This window comes from Bicyclus anynana, chromosome 3 (assembly GCF_947172395.1).
Source record: "Bicyclus anynana chromosome 3, ilBicAnyn1.1, whole genome shotgun sequence".
Taxonomy (NCBI): Eukaryota; Metazoa; Arthropoda; class Insecta; order Lepidoptera; family Nymphalidae; genus Bicyclus; species Bicyclus anynana.
In genome coordinates this window covers 16,356,479-16,376,350 of record NC_069085.1, presented here as the reverse complement: position 1 = coordinate 16,376,350, position 19,872 = coordinate 16,356,479, and the positions used below count along the sequence as shown (strand labels likewise).

Genomic DNA, 19,872 nt, shown 5'->3' with positions numbered 1-19,872 from the left:
CAGAATCCTTTAGAACTCCTGGTAAATTCTACACAGAATTGTGAATCCTTTAGAATTCCTGGTAAATTCTACACAGAATTACAGACTGCGTGTCAGACAGACGTCAATGCAAGTTCATAGAACTAATTCAAATATAAGGTGGCCACTGCGAGTCAGCAGCGCTCGATCAATCAAATGTTGTTCATTCGTGCACGCCAAGCGCCAGGTCCTGTCAATATTTGCCAAGTGGCACCGTCACGACATCGCCCCAGCGGTTTATTTGTCTCGTTATTCACATTTTTGTTTGGCCAAGTGTGGCAAACTCGACATTGTCCTGTTGTTTAAAGTTCGCGTGACTTGGTGGTGTAACAATCGAATTTGGTGCGCCCTCTGAATTGTTAAGAGCCTGTGTTTGTTACTGTGAAATGATTAGGTTATTATTTGTTAAGTAACTTTTGGACTGCCTCGTTGTCGCAAAAGAGCTTACTATTTCATATGTTGATTAGGTCTATCTTCGTTTTAATTAACGCTATTAATTCATCCTTCAGTGAAAATATTTATTTATTCGCTTAACTTCTCAACAACAAATTGTACGTTATCACCAATAGTTACATTATGCATGCAAGTTATTGTTAAACAGTGGTTATATAAATATAATTTATGCACCTCAGTCAGTATATTTTTTATTAGTTTACTGTATTTTCTTACGTCAGTCAGGGTTTGGTGTATATATTCAGATTTATATGCAAATTAAAGCTTTCTGCGCTAGTAATTAAAGCTGAAATTAAAGCTGCATTAAAAAGCGTGTAAATTTTATTGCTGAAAAAATAAGGTTTCTATATTTGCAGACCTTCACATAAGTCTTAGTCAATGTTACACTAACAAGAAATTGAAGAAACGATGTCAATTGCAGCAATGATTTGAGTATTATGTTGACAAAGCAAACTTTGCACTGAGAAAACTCATTAAACCTTGTTAAGTGGTCATAATCACAAATCTAGGCGCGAGCCTAACGATTATTGAGGGAGAATTTAATCTCAAAGATGCCGCGGGCGACATTTCGTCAAAGCTTAGATGCTTACAAAGTTAATTCTGCTGATGCGGAATAAAATGCTTTGCAACTGTCGACTGTATGTCTAGGACATAAGAGAGAAGTTAACTAGTTTGTTGATAATGGTAAGTCGGTAATGGTCACAAACATGAAACGTGCTATTGTTTCAGCAAATAATTCGTGGAAACATTGGAGAGAAATCGGGGCGCACACAAAGGCGCCGCCGAGATAATGTAGAGGCACCGCGACCTTTGATTAAATTAAACAGTACCAACGCGTAGTTAGTCTAACAGGACGTTCAAGGTTCAGTGAATAAAACGATAAATTAACTATTACTTTGTAGTTACTATGAATGTTGAGTAATAGTTTTAGTATATATTTGTGCAGCTCGTCAGAAGTAGGTTGGCAGAATAGGTTATATGCACATAAGGCTTAGACATCAAGTTGATTCCCAGGAAGATGTACAACGTGTTCCTAGCGACTGTAATTATGGTGGTAGCGATGGTATTCCAAACACCTGATGTCAGGTGGAAAACCCTAAAAAAAATAACATAATAAATTTAACAAAACGGCATTTGATCTATTGTGGTTAAATGTATTTTGCACTTTTAAGCGTTTGCCACTTGCATTAAGATCTTTACTTTGCTTTATGTAGATCTTTTCTCTTATTATCTTTCTTCTCCCGTCCCTTTATTTTTTGCCTATGTCACTTAAAGGCTGAAAAACATCTCAGAACTCTTAATTAATTACTGAATTAAGATCTTCTAATAACGTCAAACGATTCTTTTAATAACGTCAAACGAACTTTCTAACGATCAAAAGGCCACCTATTTGTTGTTGGGTCTAGATAGTGATATTGTTGAAGTGCCTATATTTTTATTTACAACACCTACGCTACGAATTAATTATCTGCCACGATTCAAAAAAATCGTAGATCAGTGTTCGAAAGATCATGTAAACGAAATACGATTTAAAAACAGAACACGCAGATATTGTACAACCATAAAACGATTTTGGGATTTAAACCGATATCTGGTATCTCTTGGGTGGCGTGTGAGTACGTCAGAGCCTTTGGGCGTGGCCTAGTAATCCTGCTCTCAATAACACGTCAAGTCTCTCAGATGTTCGCCGCTTTTCAAGATTTATTTTATCAGATTGATCAGCCAAAAAGCTGTCAATGCAAATGCTTGAGACTGATGACAAAATCTTAGATTATTTTTTCGAATTGCATTTATTTTATGAGCGGCTTCAAAAAGACAAGGCATTCAACTTAAGTATTCTAAACATTGCTAAAATAATGTGGTTTCTAAGGATCCTAGTAAAAAAACTAAATTCGAAGTTAAAATTTCACATATCACATTCTGCGTCTTAAACGCGAGCAAGATGTGACGTGAATAAAGATGAATCCTTAGGTTTCCTTAGGTTAGGTATGTGAATTTAAGCTTTGTAGTTACTTTTCTCACCTAGTTACTACCCAGATGTCAGAGAGTCTCCACAAGCATTATTAAACACATGAGACGCTACTAAACACCTAACTCATGGTTTCCTCTTTGTGAGAATAAGCTGTAGCAAATCGCTTTGGGGTCCAAGTGTGTTAAGTCAAATAAAACTGGTTGTGAAAAGACCATTTTTATATTTGTGTATTCCCAAAATTATTATAAATCCAAATTTAAATAAAATACAATCAATCCAATCTTCACTCCCGTCCTCTCAGCCCCTATCCCAACGCGCGCTGCGAGCGGCTGCGCGCGCCGCCGTGTCACAGTTGGGATCGTGCCGCGTTACAAGAACCAGCTCATGACTAAGGACCCCGTGTGGGATCGAAACTAATCGGGCATACTCCGATATCACGCGAGTTTTAGCCGTGTTTTACAATAAATTAATACATAAATATAATATTGGAATTACACTGTTTGTCTGTTATGAACATTTTATTACAATTATATATTTTAGTGACAAAGTAATGTCACTTCCTAAACAACTGTAAAGATAAATCGCAGATACCGCGCCCCGATGTTCAGCTATCGAAGACCTTGAGAATACAGCTTTGATTAATGCCCAGTAAATGGATTAATGGCACCAAATCCAGCTTGATTAGACCCGAGGTTTGCGATAATACTTTTTATGATTTTTCAGGCGACGCCGTACGTAAGACACTTGATTTTATTGAGGACGTAATAAATTGATAAATAAATCGGTTAGGTATTCATATGGATTTACTTACTACATGTTTTATTTGTGAGTGTGTGCGTGTGTGTGTGTGTACAAAGACTCATAAACACGTAGGTTATCAAAGTATTTACTGTTATATACATCTATAAATATCTTTCTTTGACTGAGTTACGAGTAACTTTCACACCTTAATTATTGATATGAATATTTTTAAATCCTAAATTGGTAGGTTGAGGTTGGATCCTAAATTGAGGGTTTAGGGTTTATTGACCCTTGCAGATTCAATCTCCATCATCTCAATCAACATCTTCTGAGGATGCTCTGGTTTCGGAGTAAAGTAGTGCAGAGAGTTTTCTGTCAGATTTGGCTGACTGATTTCGTCAGGTTTTTCCGGTTTTAATCAGATTAATGAGAAATCATTGTGAATTTCATAAAAGTCAACTGCTCCTATAAAATTTAAATAGTTAACAAATTCTATAGGGTTTGGTATTTCTTCTAAATTCATGATAATTTTGAGAGTCAAGGCTAAAACTGCTGTTTAGATAATCAGTATAATATGATTGTTTAACCGACTTCAGGACGAGGATATTTAATGTTTGTTACCTCATTATTTCATAATTTATTGACTAATTTTAAAAATTATTTTTATATTTGAAAGGGTTCAGATTGGATTCAGATTGGTCACATTTCATCTCTATGAGAATGAAATTTCACCCATTGATTGGTTGATTTGAAGGCGGTGCCAAAAAACAATATGAACTTTAAGAGCCTATATTTGTCATAGTATACAAATTGGCCAATAGAAAGGACATAGGTACGATGTTATTTTTCGCTTTTCAGAGTACCTAATGCATCTTTTAAGTTGGGTATTTTTTTTGTTAAAAAGATTTTATTTTCCTATCTATTCATTGTTTATTTTATTCAAAACTACATAGATAACGCTAAAGATATTTATTAATTCCGTGGTTTAACCGCATCAGTAACTTCCCCAAAACCCCTAACATTTCATAACAATATTTTTTATTTTCGAAATGAAAATCGTCATTTACGATCTTAGATTTGACTAATCCGTGCCGATAATCGGGATTACATGTGTTGTTCGAGCTGATAAAATGCATTAAAACTGAATGATAACATTTGATTTATAAGTTATTTTTTTGTCTCACTGATAGCGCAACATTTCAATTGTAATATTATTAGTAGCAACTTTTTTATTCTTTACGAGTTAACCCTACAATCTCACCTAGCAAGTGGTGATGCAATCTAAGATGGAAACGGGCTAACTTGTTAGGAGGAGGATGAAAATCCACACCCCTTTCGGTTTCTATACGACATCGTACCGGAACGCTAGATCGATTTGTAGGCTAATCAATCCAGACGTCACTCTGTTCAAATTGGAGATCTTTCTTTGCCGTTGACGAAGACGTGGCTTAGTTCAGATGATGATTTTCTTGCTAAGAGATAGAGTGATTGGCATTCTGCATCTCTTTTTATATTAAGTATATATTATAGTAAGTATATATATTAAAGGTCGTCTTTAAACCTCAAGATTGAGGAGATTGATTGATTGAGGAGCTTAAATTTTTTTTAAGCACAATATGCAGGCAATAGTCAAAAGACTACAATCAACAAAATAACATTGATACTAGTTTACGTATTCAATACTAATCCTAAAAAGCTACTGACGTAAGTATAAAATATATAAATCTAAAAAATGTTTTCTAATAAAAAAAACAGAAAAATGATATAAAATCGTGTTCCTACACAATAAATTAAATTTAACACCAGCCTACCGATGTGGGTCGAACGTACCCCATGCAAACACTTTATTAAAAATGGAATTTGTCACGCTCCCCATATAAGTCGGATCATTATTAAACATTTCATTACAACCTCTAATCCTGACTAACGATTACAGCGTGACTTCGCATCTTTCATATTATAGATGCGAACTCATAATCTATAGACCTCTCGAGTTATTCGTGTAGCATGGCTTCCTCACTGAGTAATATTTCGCTCTCAGCATATTTTAGCTTAAAATTTACTTTTTAATTGACTTAATATCTACTTTGACTTAATTTAGTAGAAATTTTAGAAAAATGAATAAAATCAAACTGTAGACTAAAATTACAAGAGTAGTGAGCTGTTTATTTAAGCGATTTATAATTTTCAAGTTTCAACTAATTTCAACTAATTCACCATTATCTAGTAAAATTACCTGATGTTTCGAAAGTGCTTATAAACTAAGTCTAACATAAATAAAATAAATTAATTGTGATTTAATTTGATACTATAAAGATTTCAGAATCACAGACAATACGGTATTATGATTGTATGGATATTGGGTACTTACAAAAACTAATTTACTTTACCGAATTATTATACTGAATATCGTAAATAAGGTATAAATATATTCAATACCGGATAATAACATCTTCTTCTACATTTTTCCAACAGTATTATGTATATGATGTAGATAAAATTGTTATAACGTAGCAGAATCGTTCTAACATAGTACGAGTACATTTACAGGGTTAAAGAATCTCAAGTATAGGGTTTAGAAAAAGGTTAATTTACAGTAGAATATCTTTATCGTAATACAGAATATAGAAGAAACTTATAGGTCAATATAATCGTAGTTATAAAATAAACGGAATATAGATAAGTGTAGAAAACTTGTAGGACATTTAGCAAGTTACACGTATTTACTAGTAGCAATGTAGATAATAATCACAACGCTGATCCTTTATTATAAATAAGTAGATATGAAATTATGGAATCGTATAATAATTTAATCTTTTGATATGTTTAACACGCGAAAGATAGCAAGATAAAGATTTTAATTGAATTGTTATGACAAATGGATAAGATTTTCCTAAATGACAATATTTTTAGCGTTTTAACCTGTAAGTCTTAAGACATCTCTTTTGAGAACCACAATAACTAAGAAATGCGTCAAAGAATAATGATCCCAATATAATGATAATCCAGAGTTTTTATTTTATTTTGTTGCTTAGTGTTGTGTTAATAATTAATTTTTGTTTAGTCCTATCATGAAACACTTATTTTTAGCTTGGTTTTGCTTTTAGTTTAGTTTTATCTCGATTTGTGACTACGCATTTCCATGGTGTCACCTAGTAATCAGCTGAAAATCAACGCGTTATGTCCAATATTTGCTTGGTACATGCAGCAAAATGCTGAGCTTGATCCTTTTTTAAGGTTGTGCCAAATATGACTTAGAAGTGTTCTAACGCTTAGACTACTTTTGGTTTTTAACTTGCCTCAGTGGTTTGTGTATCAAGCACTAAAACAGTGTTAGGGTGTTAAATTAAGCACAAATTTTGAAACAAATGTCTTTTTTCTTTCTGTCAAAAAACTCAAAATACAATTAATACCTAACAACGTGCATTGTTCAAAATATTTGCGACATGTCCTGTTCATGGTCTGATCTATCTCTGGACTCTAATTCTTCATCATTGATACAGTAGTTTATTTAGATCTAAAAGCGTTAATTTCAATTGAATTTTCCCATTATAATGAATTTAAATATAATTACTAATTATGTAGTAGGAGATTCGAAAACACTAGCATATAAGTAGAACATTCTAGACTAAACGATTGCATTAGCGTCCAACTGATACGTATTTTGTATGCAAATTGCGATTCGTGTTTGGGTATGCGGCCATTGCGTATTTTTAATTTGCTAAAAGCTCGACAGGATAACAATCTGAGTCTCACCGTGCAATTATTGGATATTTGTCTGTGTCGTTTGTTTTGCGTTTTTTTTTTTGCTGTTTTGTCCACACATGTTCTCATAGTGCTTACTAATATTATATATATATGAAGTTGTTTGTTTCTACTACTAAAAGACTTTAATTTTCAACCGTCTTCCAAAAAAGGGGTAGGTTCTCATTTAATCGCGTGTTTTTTTAATGTTTGTTACTTGATAACTTCGTCATTTCTTAACCAAATTTAAAAATTCCTTTTTTGTTTGAAAGGGTATACTTCCAGATTTTTCCCATTTAATTTTAATGTAAATCGGTTCAGTAGTTTTGTGTTAAAATGAGACTAATGAAATTGCCCGTACTGTGGCGCTTTCGTTATCGTGCGTTGAAAGTGGAGAAGAATAACCGAATGTCTGCAAATATACTCGAGTGTCTCAATGAAAACGCGCTGAAAGAGAGAATATAATATTGATCTGAGACTTATAGAGAGTGTAATTAATAATTTCATTACCTTCGCGGGTTTTTCAAAATTTTCAATGTTATGTTACACTCACTTACATACTCCTAAAATATGTTTGAAACAGTAAAATCTCTCCAATGCAAGCAGGAAGTCATTAGCTTTTTACTAAACTATACTAAAGCTTCTAAACTGTTCTAAACGATATATTTTTCCAGGTTTTATTTTTCGATGGCTACTCAGAATGCAGCGCGCAATTTGCGGGCGCGCCTCTTATAATTAAAATTGCATTAGCCACAGAAATAACGACGTCTAATGACACTAGCGGTGTGTTTGGATAAAAATGCAATTGCAACTTAACTATCATACAGTTTGATTAATACAATAGTGTAATGCATAATAATTAGCTTAATTATTACTAGCCAATTAAATGTCTAGTGTTGGACAAAAGCGTTCTGTCAGGACTTCCAAACACCACGGTGTAGAGCCGCCTGCTTTTTTATTCTATTTATTGAGAAATTACGCTTTCCGGGATTCAACGTCGCCTTTCCAACACCTTATAACCAACGTCTTGGAATTCTGCCCTGTGATGCAATCACAAAATTAATTTAGAGATAAGAATATTTTATATCAAAAGACAGATTATTAACAAAATTCGTGCTGTAGATATTATAGGTAGGTAAGTAACTGTTGGGTATTTGCCACAATATTGTTTTAAACTTTAAATGTATAATAGGAAGTGCAAATGAATAAGAGGTATTTTAATGCAAATATATTATTAAAACACATTGGCTAATCTATATGATAGCTAAACTGTGACGGCGTTAATGCTGTTTGCAAAAAAGCCTTAACTAGATTGTGCCTTGCCTAGACAACGGTCTGGGCTTGTTAGGGAACCAACTTGTAATGGAATCCTCGAATATTGGATTTCAACTTTAGAATAGCAATGTTATTTTGTAATCTTCGTAATATGTGATACCTTTTATACCTTATAACCTTTTTACCTTATTTAATAATTATACTTTATACCTTATTTAGAAATTCGGGTTAGCCGCCTTTATACCTAATCCTAAAGTTTAAATGCTTCTCTAGTAATCTCTTTTAATTTAGGAAATAATAATCTACATCATCATCATTATCAACCCATATTTGGCTCATTCCTGAGCGCGAGTCTCCTCTCAGAATTAGAGGGTTTAGGCCAATAGTCCACCACGCTGGCGCAATGCGGAATGGCAAACTTCACACACGTATAGAAATAAAAAAATTCTCAAGAATGCAGGTTTCCTCGTGATATTTTTCCTTCACCGTTTGAGACACGTGATATTTAAAAAATAACCACATAACATAACATTGCCAACATTTTTCATTGAAAAATATTTAAAATTTCAATAATTTTCTAATTTTATTCATCAATGTTTTCCAAATAAGAATTACATTACTATCATTGACAGGACGTTACAAAGATTATACAAAAAACCCATAATAATCAAAACTTCAAATAACTTAAATTATCTTATTACAAAACAGTACAATGAAGCACAATAATAAGCATCTCTACAGTTCACCCCATTACCCTGAATGGGGTCCCATTCAACGTTTCGCAAGGCCATGAATTCGAGCATACTGTCGGGGAACAATGAATCTAAATAACCATTAATATGTAATAAATACTATGGGGTAATAAAGGCCCGTAACTCGTGGGGGACAAACAAACAAGTGCACTGAGACAACCCTAAACTGCGGCTATTGAAAGGGACCGAGCGGAAAATTTCGGAACAGCCATCGGCGTTTGTCGCCAATTTCACTTCATTGTTCTTTATGTATGACAGGTTTATGACGTATTTGGTGTAATTACAGATACATTATACGATTGAAGTTAAGAATTATGCATAACTGTTGTTTTGACGGCCTCCGTGGCGCAGTGGTAGGCGCGGTGGATATACAAGACGGAGGTCTTGGGTTCGATCCCCGGCTGGGCAGATTTTCTTAATTTGTCCAGGTCTGGCTGGTGGGAGGCTTTGGCCGTGGCTAGTTACCACCCTACCGGCAAAGACGTACCGCCAAGCGATTTAGCGTTCCGGTACGATGCCGTAAAGAAACCGAAAGGGGTGTTGATTTTCATCCTCCTCCTAACAAGTTAGCCCGCTTCCATCTTAGACTGCATCATCACTTACCACCAGGTGAGATTGTAGTCAAGGGCTAACTTGTAAAGAATAATAAAAAAAAACTACTTACTTTAAATACTCTGTTCTGTTTAAATAATCTGATGAGTTTCTGCCGGCTCTTCTCAGCAGAGCCCGTTTTCGAACCGGTGTTAAAGTCTTTACAAATAGTCAATCTTGACTAAAAAAAAATTGAATTTGAAGATGAAAATATAAGGAAGAAAGTGTTAAGTGAAATGAATAACATTGAAAAATGCGTATAATCGTACGTCAACATTATTTACAGCCTATTTCGATGGCCTACTACAAGCGTCCCGCCTTACCTGAAGATAGGATATAGAGCTTAGACCCACGTAGCTGCTTAATACAACCTAAACGAACCATCTACAAATAATAAGCTTGTTCAATACAAGTTTATTGAAGAGAGTTTGTGCATGTATTGTTTTACAACTAGAAAGTCTTTTTTTACTAAGCTCTAGCTCTGACTTAAATTAAATTTGTAAACTTAAATTTGACCAAAAAATAGTAAAACACACACATACTTTTTCCGCATTTTGCGGTACGGTACCCTAATAGCCTGTATAAACTAGGAATTAACCCTCTCAAATTAGCGTACCTAACTTATTTGACTTAAAATTATTACTTCATATTCATAGCGAAAAGCAGTCGCAAGACTTTAAATAAAGTGTTGTTGAATAAATAAATAATAATATATAATTTAAAGTTATACTACAGTAATTAATTGTTTGTATTTTTTTTCCATTACATTATTTTTTTCTTTATCATAAAACTAGCAGACTTTGTTTGCGTGGAATTCAGATTTCCAAATCCCACTGGAACCATGGATTATCATTCTATCTTCGTTTCAAATTTCAGCCAAATTCAATAGCAGTGGCGTTAAAGAGTAACAAACATCCATACAGACTTTCGCGTTTATAATATTAGTAGAATCTATACTAATATTATAAAGCTGAAGAGTTTGTTTGTTTCTTTGTTTGTTTGATTGAACGCGCTAATCTCTGGAAGTACTGGTCCGATTTGAAAAATTCTTTCAGTGTTAGATAGCCCATTTATCGGGGAAGGTTATAGGCTATATATTATCCCCGTATTCTTACGGGACCGGACACAACGCGGGTGAAACCGCGCGGCGTCAGCTAGTTATTTATATTATCAGGCGATATTGATTGCATTCGTCAATCGAGAAATGTAACGAAGCTCTAGTTTATAACACGATAGGGTTCTGTATTGTGCTGTGAGGTCGTCAAAAAGTCCGTAACAGTCCGATTGGTTCCGCCACAGTCGACAGCTGCAGCATTTCAGATATGGGGAACGCTCTTCATTAGTGTAACTTGTCTTGCTGAGATGGATGTTTGTTTTGGGACAGCGTGAGCTCGGCCTGATGGTTTCTTGATGACCTGTGGATTATTTATTGCGTTATTTCGCCGAAACTGTCACTAATCGATTATTACAATACATGTTAATGTTATAAATGAGAAAGTAGCCGAATATTGCTGATATTGGACAAGCTTTTCAAACAAAAAAGTTTGCCATTTCTTTTTTAATTATTACTGATATTTCCGTTTGCTTCCAATTAGGTGTAAAGAGTTAGTAGTGGGTGCAACAATACATAAGACATGACTCGATGTTGAATCCAGCCCCTTTAATGTGGAGTTATGAAAACTTTCTGTTATTATCTGATTATTTTCACGCAGTTTTCTCATAAAGATTCAACTTATATTCATAATGGACTCACGGACTTATGACGAGAAACTAACGTGAGCCCAAGTTGGGCTCACTGGTCTGTGAACATGTTAATTGATTAAAAACACATATTTGCGGAGAAAGTAGCACGTGAAAATAAAAAAAATGTCTTCTGAAAATTGGAAACTGATGTAACAATGCGGTGAATCCAAACAAACTCAACTTCAACAATGTACGAGTATATTTTACGCTTTAGTTTCGTTTACTCGCGCCCGCGGATTAGCGAATTGTAAAAAAGATTGGGGTCCGCGGTCCCTCCGACCCGAAGTGTTAATTACTGGGGTTGGGTGAGGGGTACAACGGATGAAAGTCAATTTGCTTCTGCGACATGATACGGCTCATTTCATCGGGGTTCACCATAGTTTCTACTACTATTGAAGGACAGGACGTTTATGCCATTTTGTTCTGAATACATATTTTGCTTACATAGTAAAAACTTCTTCTTCATATTCAATTCGCATATTTGAATAATTATGAGCAAATCACATATGTAAAAAAATGGTCCACAAACGGTAGGTTTAACATGAAAAAAGAACTTCGAAAATTTCCCCCCTATGTAGTTAAATAAGGTTAAACTTTTTTTATGAAAGTCCGTCATTTCTCAAATTTTGTTCATTACAGATTTAACATTGACTATCAATAGAATGTGAAATGTAATAGGGGTAAAAATTGAACCTCTAAAGGGTTGAAAGTGCTACAAACTTGAAATTTGACAGAAAAACGCGACGGCTGGGCATTTTACCCAAGGACAAAAAACTTGCGAATATAAATTCGCTGATATACTTACGTCTTCCTCAGAATCAGAAATCTTACAAGAGATGTTATGCCTGAAAATATTTGTTTTCATCAAATAATAATTGGATCTACGAAAAAAGTCCTTACCAAATTAGTCTGCTTTTTAGCTTGTTGATAAAATTGGTGTAACTTAAAAAAATGATTAATTAATGAACTAATTAATTAAATTTATACCTACCTAACCTGATCCAGGATACAAACTCTTGCAATAATGTAATAATCTAACATCTGTTACTAATTAATTATTGCACCTACAACTGCATTTTTATTATTATAATTTAATGATTGAATAGTACTTCGCATTGCATACCAGACATGAACGGGAATACTACTACACCAGAATCTCGAAATCTTACAACCATTTTCAAAAACAACATCGGTTGATCCACTCCCAAAGAGACCACCTACAATTATTTATTCATTCACAGAGTATAAAGTAAATAAAAGTGTCCGGGTGAAAAGGGGCAGTATGGCTACCCTTGCTCTAGCGACAAGTGCGGCACCTGCTCTTTTTCACTGGCCTAGGGGCGTTTCAGGGTCCTTTGTGCTCTTTTGGCAAACAATAGCGAATTGCATTGTGTCCCTTTAAGCGCCCACTGCAAAACATATTCGGTATTCTGCTACATTTTCTCTACAAGCTGTTTTCATGACAACCCTAAAAGTTCTAGTTTGTTGATCTTTCGTGTAAGTATTTAAATCATTTTAGGGTTGGCTAATATTTAGATTACATCTATGTTATACGCATAACTTTATTTAGGTTTCGGTTAGGTACCCATTACTTACAAGATAATAATTTGAAGACGTCGAATTATTAATTTGTCTTTAATCCGATTAAGACAGTTCTTTTACCCGATTTAAATCGATAATTTTTTCTTGAATTGAATAGATGCATGCCTTGTAATATTTTAATATAAATATGATAACCACTATCTATACTAATATTATAAAGCTCGAGAGTTTGTTTGTTTGTTTAAGTGAACGCGCTAATCTCAGCAATACTAGTCAGATTTGAAAAATTCTTTCAGTGTTAGATAGCCAATTTATCGAGGAAGGCGAAAGCGCACGGCGTTTATAATAATAAATTAAGCTCATCACTTTACTTATAATTTTACACTAATTATAATTATTATCTGTGTTAGCGTTTAATGTGATAAAATGTACCTTTTTATCGCTACTATTATTCGATAAAAAATACATAAACAATAATCTTAAATTGTCCCCAATTTACCCAGTTTTAAACCTAAAATATTCTTTGCAGACGACATCAAGTTCGGCATAAACCGGCTAGTCGGTGAAAGGACAGACGAAGAAGACAACGAGTCACACCACAACGAGACGTCAAGAGCTGAAGACATCTCACCCACCTCAAGATGCGGCAGCCCATGCTGGGCGCCATCCTCCCACTCTCCCCGCTCAGTCCGCTCCACATCCCCCGAACTTGAAGTCGACTCTCCCCCATCTTCCCCCAGAAGAATACCAGACTCATCCCCACCTTTAAAAAGGTCTGAAGCGTTTTCAGTCAGCGCCTTATTAAGACCAGACGCTCCGAGAGTTCAACCTCAAAGGCCATTTCTGTACCCACCGTTGCCTTTCACGGAATTCCTCAGAGACGCTGGTAGCCTTGGTCTACCAGGATGGGGGAGTTACAGTAACTTATACCTGCACGCAGTACAAGCCGCTGGGCCAGAGTTGTTGAGACTGAGGGCAGCAGTGTTGGGAGCTCCGAGTCCTCTATCCAGACCTCTGCCGATTGGCGATGTGTACTCTTGCGTCAAGTGTGAGAAGATGTTTAGTACTCCACATGGACTGGAAGTGCACGCCAGAAGGTCTCACAACGGGAAGAGGCCGTTCGCTTGTGAACTGTGTAGCAAGACTTTTGGACACGAGATCAGTCTTAGTCAGCATAGGTTAGTATTTTTATTATGATCATTCTCATGTTTTCTTAAGTTAACTTAAGTGATTTTCTCAATAATCCAATGCAATGCAATTAGGTGAATTTAACAATCTATCGTATATCGTATAAAATATACTTAAAATGCCTTTGCATGCTAAGTTTCAATTATTATTTTTTTTTTTCATTATTTTTGAGTGCTATAAAGTATTTCTTCTTCTTCTTCTTCTTTTTCTTCTTCTTAATATACAACGAGACCCTACTAAAATTAGACATAGGTACAATTTGTTTGAATGACGGTATCTTTGAAAGGTAGCAAATTTCAAATTTCATATTCTCAAATGCAGTTATATATTTTTTTTATTTAATAAAGGGTTTTTCTGTATAAGCTAGATACGTCCAATTACGAATACTATTAAAAATGTTTCATGAACATGTCCTAAGAGAACATTTTATTAATATAAAATAATCAAATCCCCCGGTTTTATTCGCGTAGTTCCCGTTCTCGACGAGATTGCTATGTGTGCCTATGTTACTTGATGATAGTGTACCATTCCATTGGTGAAAGAGTTTTTAAAATCAATATAAAGGTTTAGGCAAGAAAGTATAACAAACAAACAAACAAACTTACATTCGCATTAATTTGTATTGAACATATTTCAAGTACTATCTATAACTGACGTCCCTTTGACAGGGCTGTCCACAGCGTAGAGAAAGTGTTCGAATGCAAGCAGTGTGGCAAGACGTTCAAGCGTTCCAGTACGCTGTCCACTCACCTACTCATCCACTCGGACACCAGACCCTACCCGTGCCAGTACTGCGGGAAACGGTTCCACCAGAAGTCGGACATGAAGAAACACACTTACATTCACACAGGTAAGTTATACTCTTAGATTTGAAATTTTTAAGATATAATTTTATATTATTTTACAAATATTTATTCAAGCTAAAGATTCAAAATTATTTTAAAAACGATAAATATAAAGCCATCAATACCAAGCTTACAGTACTCTCTAAAAGCTTAATCTAAAGTCAACAAAATAAACTCGGTAGTATCCTACGTAAAAATATTTCAGGAACCTAAAAATTCATTTAAAAATATTCAAGTTTTCATCAAAGATATTTAACCTGCTGATACTATTGTTATAACTTATGCCTACGTATAAATATTTAACAATAATTGTTAGACAGTATTTTAGAGAAAAGTTTATTAGAGATTAAAGTCCTTAAAACTTAAAATTTCTGGTTTTTAATATATCTAACTTAATTTTGATTCAAAGCAATGAGTGATATAAGTTTTAAATCTAATAATAAATACAAATTTTATTACATAATAGCAATTAATATGGAGATAACATTAAACATTTAAGTATATTTATACAAAGATTCAAGACAATTATTCAAGACAAGCTATTCTATTTAAGAGGCGGTGTTTATCAAAGCGGCAACTCTGTCACAACATCTTAGCGCGCCCGCCATAATTAATGCACATTAACACCTAAGATGAGTTAGGGGTGTTTTATAATAATCGCGGGGAAGGGAAACTGGGGGCGTTTGCGGTGGGTTATATAGCGATTGTGTTACTCGTACACACTGTCTTAATGTGCCGCGAGCATAAGAGTCAGAAGTGGGATAATCCAACTAATATTATAAATACTAACGATTAAATGAAATGATGGATAGATGAAATAGCTCATTGGTAGAAAGGCTAAACAGATCTGATTTAAAATGAAGTTAGGTTATAGCTAAAGTAAGGCTGGAGAATGCTACTATTTTTTGTGTAAATCCCACAGATACAGGATCTAAGTAACAGTGTGTGATTTAAACAAAATTTGTCTTGAAATTTCATGACTTTCTTTCCAAATGTATTGATAAATTGAATTAAATTATAATACATATAATAGTTATGATTCGCTAAATTAAAAATAGTTAGGTACTTACAGGTGAATATAATTTTGTATCAAATAAAAAGCTTTTCAAGTCTCAAGTATCAAAGATGGTCAATCAATATATAAAATGAACACCATGTTTAATTACCAATTACGTATGTATCTATTTAGATACATACTAGGAACTTTATGAATAGATACAGAAATATTTTAATAATTAACGTCTCTTACTTCTGCTCTTCAATCTGCAAGCCCGTGTGTATCAAAACCCTTCATGAATACAAGATGTTGCGGTACAAAGTTTGTTGTTTCGTTAACACTTAAGCCGGAGGATAAGATTCGCCGAGGGTCATAGAGAATCCACATAATATTACTACATGTGAAACCCAAACACTATTTGTGTGATTTTATGTATAAATGAACAAAAGAACTAGTAGGTATAGTTAATATCAAAGCATAAGATTATTTGAGAATTTTAATGCTTAAGATGATGATACTACGAGTATGTATAGCGTTGATGATGACGATGAAGTCACCCTTATAGTAAATGGTGACAAAACCTATCTTAGGTTTAAAAGAAAACCAGTTAATAAAGACAAAAATATAGTTCAAGGGTTTCAAAGTTAAAAAACAAGTGTATTTATATTTACAAAAGAATTAAAACTCATAATAAATAAAGATATGTATAGAAATATTAGGCAAGTGAACTTTTCCTTTGATTCCAATTTTTATCTCTCACTCGATATGTCTCTAAAAGTAGAAAAAATATAGAAAATTATCGGCATCTTTTTAAACTAGCAAATAAATAACATATTTTGCGTTAAACAATTTAAAAGAGAAAATAGGAACATGTGTAATTTTATTTGCGACCGAGATTCTCAAGATTAAGTTTAAAAAATTCCAACCTTTCAGTCGAAAGCTATAAGAACTCTAATAAATAGGTATCGTAAACTTGATAAAATATGTGAGTTAAAAATTCCATCAAACGACTCACTTTAGGGGGGAGAACGAATGAATAATTCAGAGTTCAGACCCTTGTTCCGTTAATAGTGACATCCAGTTTAAGGGATGAAGCCCTGTTAACATAGACTATCGAGAAATGTTACTATTTTAACCCATGGGTAGGAAGGTATTAAGTTGTTTGAAGTAGGTACCTACAATATTTTCTGCGCAAGAAATTCATAAGCCTTAATAGTGATTGAAAATTTGTTGAATTAAATTGTTATTTTAAATACTCTTTTTCTAAAAGCAGTGATACAAAGAAACAGAAATTTAATTATAGACCATATGCTGGTTTTGATTTATTTTGACGCGCATTTCAATTCAATTACTGTAGAAGATTAAAAGAAAAAATGTAATGAAAACAAAAATAATGTAATGTCAAACAATTTCAAGTTTCTCAACTCTCTTATTTATTAGCAGTGAATGATGTTATAATGCTTTGAAGGGTTGAAAACCTTCAAAACCTTTTAAGCGTCTAAAAGGCTCGAGATAGATTCAAGTAAGCTTATATTCAACACCTTTTGAATAGTCATGCCTGTCAGTGAAGCATCTCACTACCGACTTGACTGTCCACCGTGACTCTACCATCAATTTAGAAAGGAGATTGTGCTAAGGTGCGGTAAAACTCGGTAGTTCTTTAAAAATATGTGTTACAATTTGTAATTTATAATTTAAAGTTCATATTAGCCTGTCTTGTACGCAAAAGAAAGCACTGATTACTTCCATACATCTTTGTAATTAAGTTACTGTAACAACGATTTACAGATTATGTTCAATTTCGATACTGAATTTACGACCACGTCCTACCCATAAACCGGCATACAGAACGCTAAGTACTATCAGAGATTCATCGAGAAATTTCCTTTTATGTAACGTAAACAAGGTACTTGAGATCGCCGGGAAAGCTTTCAACATACCTATGAAAACACCTACCGCACCCCAGTTCATTTAAGATGAGGGTGGGAATCGTGATTCAGGCGTAGATTCACTTTTCATTGCTTTACAGGGGTGGGAGAGGGATGGGTATAGTTGAGACACGGAGCGTGACTGAGAGCCAAGATTTAAGGTTGGGTTAGTTATCGCGGCACATGTTCCAGAGGTATAGCGTTCTGTAGATAGGTTATGGGTCGGTGAATAAATTCCACTGGATGCTCTTTGTAGTTTACTCCCAACTTTTAAGATATGAACTGCCTTAGGGTTTTATAATTTTGATTCATAATATGTATAATATTAAATGAAAAATTTTAAAACCCCTGCTAACTCATGAACATGAAAGATAATGACTTTTAAACCAGAAAGTCTTTCAATCATAGGAGGATAATCGATATCTTTAAATTACCTTATCGGATCTTCGTTATATAATTATAGTTAAGAACACGGAGTTACCAATATCTTCTGGCGTTTTATTTGCGATTGCTAGTTTCTGTGGTTAAATACGTTAGCTTTCAAACAAAGAAAACTGAACTTAATTGGTCAATCCGTTTCGAAATTACGATGCCACGGGTATTTAATAACACCTTAACATTACTACATACGTACATCAAAAAATACACTAAATAAATCGATAATCTATACAAATGATTTTAAATAAACGTCTTGTGAATTTTAATAGTATTGGTATCATCACCATGAAGTTTATTGCATTTAATATCATTTATCATGATAAAATAATCAGATAAAAACATAATGTTCTTACTACTAAAACTGTTAAACATTTTAGCTTTAAAATGCTTATCTTTAAAATACAATCTTTGTAATCTTAAAGAAAAAAAAGGAAGAATCATTTCTGATAAATCTAATCCGTATTCACGTGCTTATGCTATAACATCATGCATATTAAGTATTTTTCCATTAATAAGACGTGAGAAATAATATTTTCACAATAGGCTCAGTTTTTTTAATCAAGTATTACCGCCATGTTTATTTTTGCCGCCATGCAGGCTTCTGTGCTATGTACAGGCGTATATGAGACTTAAAACGGTTCAGGTTGATGGACAAAGATGAAAGAAGTGTGTACAGGCAAGAATGATGTTAAGTAACTTCTTGCCACTTAAACTATAGAAAAACAAATTTCTAAACCTAAAAAAATCTTATTTATAAATTCACATTAATGAGCTAAGTATTTAACTAATTGAATTCCATAAATCATCTGATCTAACAACACATAAACATATCCATTAGCAACCACATCCGACTTACACGGTCCCCCATCCCTGATCCACGTGTAAATTATTAACAATATCAACTTAGCAAATAGTTGCGCGAACAGCATTTTAATCAGCGTCTCAACTTGTTGATTAATGTGCCACCATACAATTTATCGTCGAAATTTTATTTATAATTGCGCCAGCTAAATTAAATGGGGTGCGATTAGTCAATGTCAAGACGTAGGACCGCGACCCGCGATTTGTCACCTCTCTCCGAACCGGTTTAATTCGACGCTAATTGAGCCCCGAACTTTGTTACCCCTGCTCTCTACAGTTTACCTGTTAGTACGGTAATTTTCAATTTAGTAGTTCTAAGTTAATTAATCATTCCTTTTAATCAATGTACCTAACTTGTACTCCGTCGTCTAACTTGCAATTTTGTTTTCTTCTTGTTCAAAATCTGTTTCTGTAATTCCTTTATCTTAATTCTTGTATCTTGTCGTTTATGTTTATCACTTTTAAACTAATATTTAAATCCATCGTACATCATTGATACAATAGTGAGATAGATATATGTTATCTAATTTTTAAATCTGTTTAACCGAGTGCTACGATTTGAATTTTCAAAGATACAAATTTCATAAAACAATAACCTAATTACTTAACACATCCCTTACATAAAGATACTAAATAATCAAGGACCAAAAACACCGCCCTGCAACAACCCCATTCGTAAAAAATGAAAAAGAAAAAAAAGCAATTAAAAAATTCGAATCCAATTTTAGAAGGGATTAGAGATAAAAATAGGCATTATAACAGACAAGTAGAATCATCTAAAGTG

The 19,872-nt window shown here is 33.9% G+C and overlaps 1 protein-coding gene across 1 annotated transcript in view; it reads left to right on the top strand.

The window, feature by feature from the left end:
- LOC112048732 (zinc finger protein Gfi-1) overlaps positions 1 to 19,872 on the top strand; it is an 82,334-nt gene that overhangs the window by 31,854 nt on the left and 30,608 nt on the right. The window contains exons 3-4 of the mRNA XM_052891213.1: positions 13,361 to 14,009; positions 14,688 to 14,869. Of these exons, the coding sequence (XP_052747173.1) occupies positions 13,361 to 14,009; positions 14,688 to 14,869 (831 nt within the window). The remainder of the gene's footprint in view (positions 1 to 13,360; positions 14,010 to 14,687; positions 14,870 to 19,872) is intronic.